At 41.8% G+C, this 12,803-nt stretch overlaps 1 protein-coding gene across 1 annotated transcript; it reads right to left on the bottom strand.

Annotated features, from left to right (window-relative positions):
* Nucleotides 1-2,218: 2,218 nt before the first annotated feature.
* On the bottom strand, nucleotides 2,219-11,409 carry msantd2 (Myb/SANT DNA binding domain containing 2). Its single transcript, XM_066708073.1, has 4 exons — nucleotides 10,948-11,409; nucleotides 9,485-9,737; nucleotides 6,278-6,341; nucleotides 2,219-5,706 (listed from the first exon to the last, which is right to left on the bottom strand). Exons 1-4 carry the CDS (start codon nucleotides 11,386-11,388, stop codon nucleotides 4,848-4,850), a joined length of 1,617 nt encoding a protein of 538 aa, XP_066564170.1. The 5' UTR covers nucleotides 11,389-11,409; the 3' UTR covers nucleotides 2,219-4,847.
* Between the last annotated feature and the right edge of the window lie 1,394 nt (nucleotides 11,410-12,803).

Here is a 12,803-nt window from a genome sequence, read left to right as displayed (position 1 = left end):
CTTGAAAACACTGTATTTTTTTGGTTTTGTTTTTGATCCCTACCATATCATAAATCCAACACCATTCATTGTGACCAAGGACAAGGTCAAATAACTCTGCCTGCAGCTCTGCACCTGCGCTGTTGAGGTACGATGTGCAATGTTTTTTGTTTGTGTGATTTAACCAATACGAGAGCTTTCCTGTGATCACTTGGTTCGAGCTGGGCAGCCTGTGTGGCTAAGCTTGAGATTTTCTATATTGTAACCACAGTATTTTCTGACTTCTTAGAGAAATCAGTAGCTGGTGACGAGTTTAAATTATTAATTGCTTCTTACTGATGTTGAAAATAATGCACTGCTTGAACAGCACAGAAGGCTTTCACCAAAGCCAGTATGGTATTACACCCCCCCACCCCACCTCCCATGTCACTGAACACTGTGCTAGCCTAAGCATTTGCAGTACTTCAGGTTTGCTATATATTGTATATATAAAAGGTTTCTATTACATCACACAATCAATATATTTCCATGCCTGGTATCAACATTAACTACACATAGATAAATTATTATAATGTTTTTAGCAGATGCCCTTATACAGTTGTTACATCATTATTGATACATACAATTACCCATTTTTACAGCTGTGTTTTTATTGGAGCAATCTAGGTACAGTAAATTGCTCAAAAGTACAGCAGCATTGCCCCCAGCTGGGATTGGACCCATATAATCCTCGGCTCATGGAAGTCAGCCTGTTTCCACCTGGGAAGACGTGGCGAGCGCTGACACACAAATGGAGATTCTGCACAGATATGAAACTGGGGGCTTCCTACGGTTTGGAGTAAGAAGAATGGTACAATTATCTCTCTCTCCCTCCCTCATTAGTCAGAAAAGTTGAGGATGTCTTTAAAACCCTCATTAGCATCGAGGGTAGATTGTTTTATGCGGTCAATTATTGTTTTGAAAGCAAACGATGGCTTGAGGTGGTGGGACAAAGAAACATGATGATTTACATTTTCAAAAACGCCTCGCAATAACTATACAAATATATCTGTGTTAAAGATAAGATTTGTTTTACTTTAGTGCTGCCTATCAGAAATATTCAGTTTCACATCAGCTAGTCGCCAAAACTATAAAACAAAGATGCCCAATTTTTATACCACCTTCCATTCTTACACAAGACTTTAGTATTATAAATAGTTCTTCAAATACTACATTCAAAATAAGGGCGGTGAGGTAATACGAAAAATGTGATAACTTCCACAAATGATGTATACATTTCTGTTCCGCAATGTCTTTCAGATGAAAAGAACACTAATTATAGTAGCACTCAGCAGAAAGGAGTCCCTGGTTGCATGAAGCAGCACTGCCCTCAGCTGGCCGGCCCTGGCAGAGCTGAATGGATCCCCAGACTGTCAAAAGGCATGCGAGAGACTACAATACAGAGAGACACTGGGATCATATAATCGACCATGACTGATGTTCTACAATAATACATATTAAGTAATAAATCATGCAAATGGTGCTGTCACATGCAGACAAAGTATCATTAGACACATTCAACTCCAGTTATATAATGAAATTACATAAATGGAATAATTCTGGTGGGTACTGTATTTATACTAGAATTTGACACATTTAAGTATGTTCTATTGAATATAGTGTTTGTTCATTAAACGTGATTGATCATTTTCATCTTATTTCATTTTATAGGCTATATTTAGTGTTATATTTCATAAAGCATACAGTGACATTATCATCATTCAATATGGCTATGGAATTTCTCACTTAAACTCAGATGTTGTGGGATAAATATATAGGCACACTGTAGATCAGATCAGTGCTTCCAACAGGTCATGCAATGAAATATACTCAAGCAGTTGGCCATTGTACCCAATCCTGAGAATCATTTTAAATGTATTTAAACTTTAAACTAATTCTTGGCCAAAAAATACCAAGGATGAAGTTTTGCTGAATTCTCACCTACTGAAGGGAATACCAGTCTTATAAGAATCCCTACAGCTACACTGGATAATGAGATGCAAGAGTCCTTGACCACAGTACGCAATGGCTGTACTTTAAATGCTTGGCAACTCATTAGTTCTTACCAAGAATCTAAATTTTCTCCTGCGATTTTCTTTTTCTTGATGTCAGTAGAAGAACAATAAGACCTAGCATGCATACTTTACAGGCAACAATTCAAACTGAACAATTCAAAATAAAAAGGTCTTACTCACAATGCTTACTGTTTTTTTGTTTTTTTTAATAAATGCTACAGAGTTTGTATTTACATTATAAAATAACATGTATTTTTTTTTATATATATAGAGAGATTTATATTTATAAAATTTTAAATAAAGAGTCTTTGAATAAAACCTTGGACTTCTACAACACAAGACAACACATGGAATTGTCAATATTGTGGAAAACAAAGAAATATTGGAAATAAAAAATAAATATGCCCCCAGGCCTAATTCATTTATGAACCATGATTGAAGTTTACTGCTCTACATCGGGCCTGGTGAACCACTTCAGGTAGTTACACAAATTAGCTGTGAATATTTTTTCAAACTAGACAAAAACACAGAACTGCAGAACAGGGCTGGGTCTTTCTTGCTTGGATGTATTTATTTTTCCAATTTATATTTACCAGTTTGCATTTAAATTGAATCTACGGTCATTTTGTGCATCATTAGGTCTCATTTCCCAAAATGTGTGCCTTGAGAGTTTTTGTGTAGACTAATGTAGGCACGGATGCATTCAATATTTTAGGTAAAGTTAGTTATGGAGCCATATTTGTATTTATTAAAACATAAACTCCTGCTGCTTTGAAGACAGCTTGCACAGAAAAAATGGAATAAGCCAAATTAAAAGTATATTACAGAAAACTGAGTTGAGTGATCCCCCCTGAAAATACCACAGGCCTTCTTTAACACATAGGAGACCCTTTGATTCCACCCATGGCCACATGACAGGATTTTGAAGTGGGTCGTGTCTTTATTTGCAGATGACCAAGGTGCTTTGCTGGGGGCCCAGTTTTGCTGCTTTTCACTCCCTATCGTCACCAGAAACCACCAAATTCAATCCTCTTCAGTTCCCAGGCACTATAGGCCGCAAGAAGAATTTGTAAACTAGATGCATCAAGGGTTTAAATTTTTCTCTAAGCACAATAAAGCCACTGGACGACACAGAAAAGCACGGGGAATTTCGAAAGCACAAGTCTTTGAACAAAAACAGAATACACCTCTCATGCTTTCCGTTAACATTTCTGGTTAACAAACCCTGCTTGGTTAACACAATTTGGTTTCCCATGAACAAACAGCATTTAGGATTCAATACTTCCATAATTTTAGTTGATGTTGCTTGGTTATATTAAACTTCCACTGAATGCTTGGTAATGTAACCAGGAGATGCACAAAAAACAACCAAAGGTTTTCAGAGAAAAATACAAAAAAAAAACTGGACAAAAATAAAAATAACCATGCCAGGTTTCCTTTAACTGTGTAAAAGGCTGAAATGAATAACCTTGGAAAAATAAAGTGTATTTTGCAACTGCAATTCCCTTCCCATGAAAAGTAAACACAGTAGTAGTTTGTGTGCGTGTTGGTGTAGTGTACTCTTTTTCCAAGAGTAGATAACCAAGGCCAGACTGAATGTTGGGTTTCAATATGTTTTAAACATTCATGGGAAACGTATTTTCCCAACCTTTTTTTTTTTTTACAGGAATGTGCATCTTGGCATGTACAAGTGATTTTATTACTGCAACAACCCTAACCTGCTTTTGTTTTAATCAGCAACCTATGGCACTATGAAAAGGTATCCCGTGTCAAGCAAGACTCCTCAATCACACGTTCATATGTATTGGTATTGACCTTGCAAGTGTGATCATGGCCAGAGCAGCAGGAAATAAATAAATAATGTGAAATACAAAATAAAACAAACGTATAACACCTGTAACCTGCGAGGCGATGTTCACAGAGAAACAGGATCAGCGACATTAGTTTTTAGAAAATGTTAAGTGTGTGCAGAGCATTTGACGGAGAAAGCTTCAATAACTATGGGATCCAGTCACCAGACTCTGGACCATAACCTACACTGACGCTTCCTGCTCTGAAGCACGGTTCTTCAGCTCCAGTGCTATTGGTCATTTGTGGAGCAGTACTCAAAGCCCTTGTGCAATGTGCAGTGAAGGCTGGACGATGTGCAAAGTGCCTATCCATTACTGCCTGCTGCACATTGCCTCAATAACACATAGCAACAATGTAAACATGCACGGAGGTGTCTGGTCAGAAAATGATCAGAAAACCTTATTAAAAAAGATATGGCATTTAAATTGGAATATATAAAAAAAGAACCAAAAAACAAGAGAATACATTTTCTTACAGTTGGATCTTATTTTATCCAAATGACTTCTGGAAATGCTGGAATGTTCACAATCTAATCAAGGTTTCAGACAACTCATGTGTGTATGTATATGTCTATATACATACATATAAATACACACACACACACACACACACACACATATACACATTCTATATATATATATATATATAGTCCTTTCCCCTCCCCTGCCCCCACAACCTCAGGACCTTTCGCTGGCACACTGGTTGAAGTTTGACTTCACAAATAAAAAGAAAAGGCAGTTTAATGATTGGCTGAAGGCTTCCTCCAATCAGAGGGCCTGCAGTGAATTAGTCTCGCTTGGCTGCACTGTCCCTTGGACACTGCCTCCCTGAAAACATGAAGAGTGTAGCTGCAAAGGGGAAGATGTTGTCCTTTAAGCTCATCACAGTTTGTTGTACATCCTTAAGTCACCAGCAAGAATACCAACAAGAACAAGAAAAAACAAAACAAACAGGACGGGGTTTTTACAATGTCTCCTTTTTGTTGAACTTTAAGGAATATCCAATGGCAATTTCTAAACACTCCACCAAGGAACCCGCCGAGAGAAAGTCCAGCTCCACCTCAATGAATTTTATATAAATAGCTAGCCGTGGGGAGGCCCCATTGCAGTTAGAAAGGAGAAACTTTGTGACTGCCGAGGGCTCCCCCCTACCAAAGTACTTGCCTGAATTCTGAAAGTGCTGGAACAAACACTGCTGCAGAGTCCTGTCCTCGGCTATGCCAAGGTAACAGTAAGTCACTTTGGGAGACGGCTCCTCTCTGTCCTCCAGTTTATGTGATTTATCCGGGCTTTTGTCTGGTTCGCCAGGGTCTGGAGAGGAGCCCTCTTCTCCCAGTTTGGCCTCAGAGGTGGCATCCTCCTCCTCATACCCTATGGCATACAGCCCGTGAGTTTTGGGGATGCCCCCGGGCAGGAGGTATTGTGCCCCGTTGGTGCCCCCTGCTGCCCGGGATTGCGCAATAGGGATCCAGTCCACCTCCATGTGCAGCTCCAGACACCGCGCCTCGCTGATCGTGATGTCCAGGAATTTGTAGTAGACGTTCTTCCAGTTCATTTTCTGCACCTTGGTCATAATGACACGGCCCTCGCTCTTCTCGGGGTTGAAGTATTCCCGCAGCCGCTTCCCCAGGGGCACCTGGGAGCTGATCTCAGCGTAGTGGTAGCGGATCTCCTCCCGCCAGCGAGTGTTGTAGCCCACACCGAAGATGGCCAGCTTGTTGGAGAGGTGCAGACGCGAGAAGTCCGTCCATGTCTGGAAGTGCTCCCACTTGATCTGCACCGACTCCAGGATACGCATCACGTTCTGCATCACTTCCTGCCTCCTGCAGAGAGACAGGAGGGGGGACAGAAATTAGTGTGGGAGCTGTGACAAGAAAATGCAAATAATAGACTCATGCAGACTACATGTGGGCCAATGACAATCACACAGGAGCTGATTTGATGAAACAGAATCTATATGAGGGTGTGTGAGTTACAGTTGAAATATATATATATAACTATATACATTTTTTTTTTTTTTATTGACATGATTTCAGGTTGTATAGCACGTGTTAAGTGCAGGTATTTCAGCCACTGGGGAAACAAGGCCAGCAGTCAAAGGCCTTCTTTGGCAAAACCACTACAGACAGGAAAGCCTGAATTGATCTGAAGAAAAGGAAACAACAGGGAATTGGTCGGCGCTGCTGCTCCAAGCTGGGGATCAGAGATATCGACGGCCTGCCGTGAACTGATCAGGTGAGCAACAAGAAGGGGGGGGATCGAAAGCAATGCGATCGATGCAGACTTAAGAAGAGCAAGCCATGCCGGATTCGCAGACAGGTGGAGACAGATGGGAGCTGATAAGAAACATTCAAAACCCCCAGGGGGGCACGACGTCTGCACGTCAGGACTCACTGGAGTTCTTCTGAGGATTCCTGCCGCAGCTGCAGCGTCCTCTTCTTAGAAAAACTAATTTCCTCTGAAAGACACAAAGGACACATTATCTGTTACAAAAAATACAATAAGCAATCGCTCTGAATTCCCATTTCCACCACCAAATCATTCAGCATAAAACAGTGCCTTGACATTGATAGATACAATACAGGTAAAACAAACTAAATAAAATAATAAAAAGGTGAGCAGACAAAGTAATCTTATTCAAACTAATGGTGTGTTGTCTACTGAAATATAATGTATGTATGTCACAGTAAGATTGTGGATAACCCAAAACTAACAGTATTCGCCTGGTACTTTTCAGGTCAGATTGTATGAAAACCTGAACTGACCAGACACAGAATGTCCCGACCAAACCAGACTTCCAGCCCAAGGCTCATGGTACCAGGGCTTCACGCACCATTGCCACTGTGCCTTAGCACAAAGTGAGCCAGAGAAGCCTTAGGTACTATGATGCCAATGGACTTATGGTGTTCTGATTGGAGGACAGACTGGGTCAGGAGCGCAACACTGAGAAAGTCCTTCCGTTTCCACTGGGGAATAAGGGAAGAGGATGCCCTCTCACTGCATCTCTTGGGGGACATGCAAGAGTGTGTGTTGTCTTCTGTCCCAGGTTGGCTCCGGGATCTAGTCAGGCTGAATAAAAATGATTGATTGTAAATTTGGTGGGTATAAATGGGGATATTGCTGGTGAATCTAAGGCCACATACATACAAACAAAACAAAGAAAGGATACATAGGTAAAGAATTACAGAATAACAAATCAAAGACAATTTAAGAGTTGATACGTTTATTCCATCAAAAGTTTCTGTTCTTCTGTTGTACACTGTACATTTCATACGGTCCTGAGATATACTGGAGCAAAACTGTAAAAAAGCACATGGAGGCCAGGGTTTTCCCGATTTCTGACCAGTGCTGCGGGAAACCCTGATGGCTTTGAGGCTAATATACTAAAGATCTGGCCTACGTTTTGCCATTGACCATTGTAGTTCATTTCATGGTACATCAATGCAGAAATACTCATTCTAAAATCCATAGTAACAATGTGAAAACGTGCTTCACGTCAATATGGACAAGCATAGAAATTACAGAAAAATAAGAGACTGTGATACTGAACAATACTGGAAACATGTTTCCCCACAGTAATACTCATTTCAGCTTATTCTGTGACTGGCTTCACAGTACGGTAATCTGGTAGAGTGACACTACTGTAACTGGTATTTCAAACTATTCACACCAGTAGTGAAGAAATGAGAGCAGCGACGTTCTCTAGGAGTGGAGAAACACGGGGCCATTATTTCTGAATGCAGGTTTTTATTTATGTGCAGGTGGCAGGAGACACCTCATCTCACAGGCCAACGATATTCCGTTGCTCTCCACAGCCAGATCAGTCCCCGCCATCGCACAGTCTCTGAAATCCCCAGGTTCCACCTCTGTTTCCGAGTCTTCAGAGTTTTCAGTCAGCGGAAGCACATTAACGTCCCTGTCCATCCGTCCATCCATCCCGCTCCCTCTCAGACAGCGGACATCTACCAGATCTTGCCACAGAAGGGCCGTCAGTGAGCATCTGATCTTGAACAGACAACTTTCATACAGGTCAATCCGTTGTCAATTCCACTACTATAATCTCTGAGATATCTATGAATGTTGTTGTTGATCCAGTTGATTCAGTATTGGTAGGGATGCAATTATTTGCTGGAGATATTTTACCTAACAGCTTATGACAACTCCTCAGTGCTGGAGAGACAGCGTCTGTGCTGCTCACTTTCTGTTGCATCCTCCACTTAGCAACACGCTGCCTGGTCTGCACCTGTCTCTCTTCCTGGAGCTGATTCTGCCGGGCCTTTGGCAACTTGCTTTCCAGGTGCTTTCTTCTTCCATCTGCTCTTCCTCTGCTGCTCAGCGGTCCTCTTCTTTACCTGTCATAAAGCCGCTGTTCCTTCAGCTTCTGCCTTCGTCTTGCCTGACTTGTTGCAGCCGACAGTGGCGGTTTTGAATCTAAACAACAAAAATTCTCTCAGTTAAAAGATAAAAGGTGAATGCATAAAAATGTTACTATTCAAAATAAATTTTAAAAAATATATAGATATAAATATAGTATAATTGTTTAATAATATTGAATCATAAATTGAGTCATTAATTTAATATTACAGTTTTCTGATAATGTGTACAAATTGTGTTGGGCACTAGACTTCAGTGATGGAAGAGGCGAGTCCCTTCCCAAATATAAAGTGCATTGGGATCTCTTGGAATGAAAGTTGCTATATAAACACAAGATACTATTATTACCATTATTAAATCAGTGTACATACCTTTTTTTTTTTTTTTTTTTTTTTTTTTTTTTAAGTGGTTTCTGGATGAAAATCAGCTGAACACATCTTCCTGAGATGATAATGAAGAACATGCTTGAGCAGGTACAAATTTTCAGGGTGTAATAAATGTTGTCATTGACAAGAACAGAACTCTGCCGTGCCAAAAAACAAATGTTGCCATCTACCGACGAACACTGTCATTCTGCTGTCCGATGCCAAAACTCCTTTAAAATCTATAACAATCTATAATAAAACAGATGGCAATACATTGGCCACTTTGCAGGCAGACCGCTGCTGGATGTCTAGGCATTACAGAAATACAGCTGTCAAAAAAAAAGTTCCATTATTGACTTGGTCACAACTTTTTAGCATAAATGATATCCCACAGTGCCTGGTGTTTAATCAGGCTGTGCAAGAAAAATAAAAAGGGTGTGTGTTGTCTGACAGAGGAGAGAGGGCCTTCAGCTTCACCTTGCTGCTCTGGTCAGCGGTAGGTCTAGGACCCCAAATCCTGAGTCTCTGGTCCTCTCTGGCACCTCCAGTGACACAGCCTCCGCCGAACGAACCCTGCCTGCCATCAGCCCTCTGTGTGGACAAGTATGGAGCCCAACAGCAGCCAGCATTGCAGGGGGACCGTTCCAGTCCTGGAGCTGCTTTTCCGAATGCTGTTGCCCTCCGAACTCACAATTGCTGCACAGAAGCATTTCTCTCCTTAGCTGAACCAGCTGAGCATCATTTCTTGGGCTGTACTAGCAGACGGGAATGGGGAGGGGGGAGTACCTATAAAACTTGCAGTGAGGTGGCCCTCTGTGACCAGGGCAGCTGACACAAGGGAAAGGGTTAGACCCTAACTCACCAGGCTCTGCTTCTCCCTCCTGGAAGCCAGACAGGTCCTGGTTGCCCCAGTCCTCCTGAGAGTAGTCCTCCATGGTGCTGCCGTCAGACTCCATCTCCTGGTACAGCCCGCTGCTGTTGATGAGCACGGGCTGGCAGGTCTGGGAGTCCCAGCCACCCTGGCCGAACACCTTCTCCAGCTGCTCGATGGAGTAGCTGCTTTTCCTCTTGCCGATCCCGTGCTCCTTCACCCGGCTGTAGCAGCGGCGCAGCGTCTGCAGACACACACCAGGAGACACGTATGCATCACAACACCACATAACCACCAACACAGCAGCAAACATGCCAGCTGAGAGACTGTCAAACTCAGGGAGCCATGAAGAAAAACCATTAAATAAATAAAAAGCAAGCTTGCAGAAATTTGTAAAGAAACTACACCACCTTTACACAAACCCCTACAGAGAACACTCAGTAATAACTTCATCATAGCGTCATGGACACTAACCTACCTACTATTACATGACTGTTACACTTTCATTGATGCAGAAAACTACTTTCATTAACCTACAAACTGTCAGTGACACTAAACCTGAATACTACCATAACAATAAGATATTGAATATACACTATGCACATCTTTTAAATTATAGATTTTGAACTAAAGATGTCTGATATCATTTAGATAGAAGATGGATATAGTACACCATAGTCAGTGCATTGTATTGTATTTGATAGGGGGGGGGAATGGGAGAAGTTAATAGAAAGCAATCTTTAATTTTGTTTTCAATATGTAATGAAAGTGTCGACTTAAAACACCAAATACGTTTTAATGCAGTGTGGCTCAATGCAAGACTCCCATAATACTGTAATTTAAGTAAGGACAGTTCACGGCTCAACTGCATTCTCTAAATCTCTATTTTTGAACAGACTTGAATCGGTTTAAACGTCCTGCTTTTAGTAGTAATACACTCGACCTACACATGAGTTGGAAAGCATTTAGTGTACAATTAAGCATTGACAGCAAACGCTCAACTGATGTCTTCACTACTGTAAGACTGATTTTCGCCTAGTTCACAGCGCCTGAGCATTCAGCGACTTCATGTCACCGTATAAATAATAATTTCATAGACAACTGCAGCGAAAGGGATTTGCAGGGAAGAAAAGCATACAAGACGAGACAACACATGTTAAGTGGTAACTGCAGGCTTCAAAACAAACACTGAAAAAAAATAGAAATATAACCTGCCAGAGAGAGTGGAAAAGTGCATTATCAGAAAACCGAACATCACACACAGCCCACTGCCTGCTCACCTGCACTTGAGCACATGCGTGATGGTTGAATAATGTACGTGCGGTAGATGAAGATGGAGATGCTTACTGGGGCTATTCGCCGTCATTCTGCACGCATGCATTTGAGCAGAGACGTAACGGTTGATGAAAATGCGTGCAGTAGATGAAGATGTGATGCTTACTGAGGCTATTTACCTTGATCCTCTCCCGGCACTGAGAAGGGGTCCTCTCGTAGCCCAGCTCCGCCAGGGCTCGGGACACCCGCTCGTACATGGCTGGCCCCGGCGCCTTTCCAGAAAACACCGTCCCGGCTCCCTCCAGCTGCTGCATTCGCGCCTCCGCTAGCCTCTCATTGCCCCAGACGGCGATCAGCGCATTGGTCTCGGCCGGGGTCCACGACATGCCTCGGCAGGCGGGGAAGCTGTTGGCAGCCGAGGCCGTGCCGCCGCGGCCCGAGCTGGCGGAGCTGGAGACGCCCACGTGGAGCGGTGAGAAGCGGTTCGGCGTGGACGGGTCCGAGTGGTACTGGTTGCCGTCGCTCAGATCTCCCGATTCCGGGGAGGGGACTTCGGTTTTCGGGATCTTTAATGGCATCGATATTTCGGGCGAATGATCAGCGTTACTGGGCGCCGCCATCTTGGTTCTGTTGCTAAGGGGGAGGGGGAGGGGCGCTGACGTCTTGGGGGTCTGACTCTGGTGCATTCTGGGATAGTGAGGGGCATAGTGTGGAGAGATGTATAGTGCAGGGAAGTACAAAGTGAGAGAGGCGTATAGTGAGGGGCATTGGTTTTGTTTTGCATTTTAGGTTCACTCAAACTTTGTGTTTACCATACTTTACCTATAGTGCAGTTTAAAAAAGTATTGAAATATGCGCTAAAAAACATAATGGCACAAATGTATGTAAATATATATACCGGTATATAAATAAAAATGGATGTAGGCCTATATCCCCATATGTGTTTAGTGCATCACTGTGGTAGTTGCAGGTGGACGTTTTTCAGAGGGTATTTTCTGTTCAAGACTGTCCACTAGGCGGAGATATATAGGCTACTGTTTAGGATATGGAACAGTTTGGACCCATAGATATATGCATATATATCTATGTTTGGACCACGAATACTCTCATCATAGTACGCATGCGCTCGGGGACGACCACCGCTGTTCTGCCTCCAGAAGAGTAAGTAAAACAATATATATATATATATATATATTGTATATCACGAATTTATAAAATTAATTAAAAAAATATCAAACGTTAACAACAAACTCGACACTCACCCTGCAATAGATGGCATACTGTCCAGTTTTGAGAGTTTACTCAAACCCATTGATTTAATTCCTTCCTTAGGGATATTTCATGTATGCAGGGGTTTACACAAGTTTTCAAGATGGGAGGCAAAGAAATGGAAACTACTGATTTATTTGCACTTTATGCTGTTCAGGTGTTCGCTTTATAGCACAAAGTTATGAAAATAATGAATTTAAAAATGAAATTGATTAAAATATGAAACGGCAACAAAACAGAAACCCAACACTCACCTGGCATAGATAGATTGCAAAGCTGTTTAAAAAATGTTCAGTAATTAAAAAATAAATAAATAAATAATTACACACACACACACACACACACACACACACACACACACACACACACACACAGACTGACTGACAGACACACAAACACACGCATAGATACCAAAGTGGAAAGTTTCAATTGATAGTGAATTATGAACTTACAATAATGTTTGGGTAGTCATTTGTAATACTGATAAGTGACAATGACAATAAACACAAATATACAAGAGGAAGAGAACTGTAGATCTACTGTGTGAGTTTTGCCCAAAGAAGCAGGTTTTGACTGAAGTCCCAAGTTTCTCCATGTGTGCATCCTTCAGGTTAACGGACGTAGCAAAAATATGAATACAGATATTTTGACATCAACATAGAAATGCATCAGTGGGACAAATAAAGGCAGTACAGTGAGTGTCACATATGTTCAGATTTAAAGTTCAAATATAAGATTTAGCCAGCAGAGGGCCATCAAAACCATG

The sequence above is a fragment of the Amia ocellicauda genome, chromosome 1 (genome assembly GCF_036373705.1).
Source record: "Amia ocellicauda isolate fAmiCal2 chromosome 1, fAmiCal2.hap1, whole genome shotgun sequence".
NCBI lineage: Eukaryota > Metazoa > Chordata > Actinopteri > Amiiformes > Amiidae > Amia > Amia ocellicauda.
Note: the sequence above shows the minus strand (reverse complement) of the source record. Positions and strands in the feature narration are given on the sequence as shown.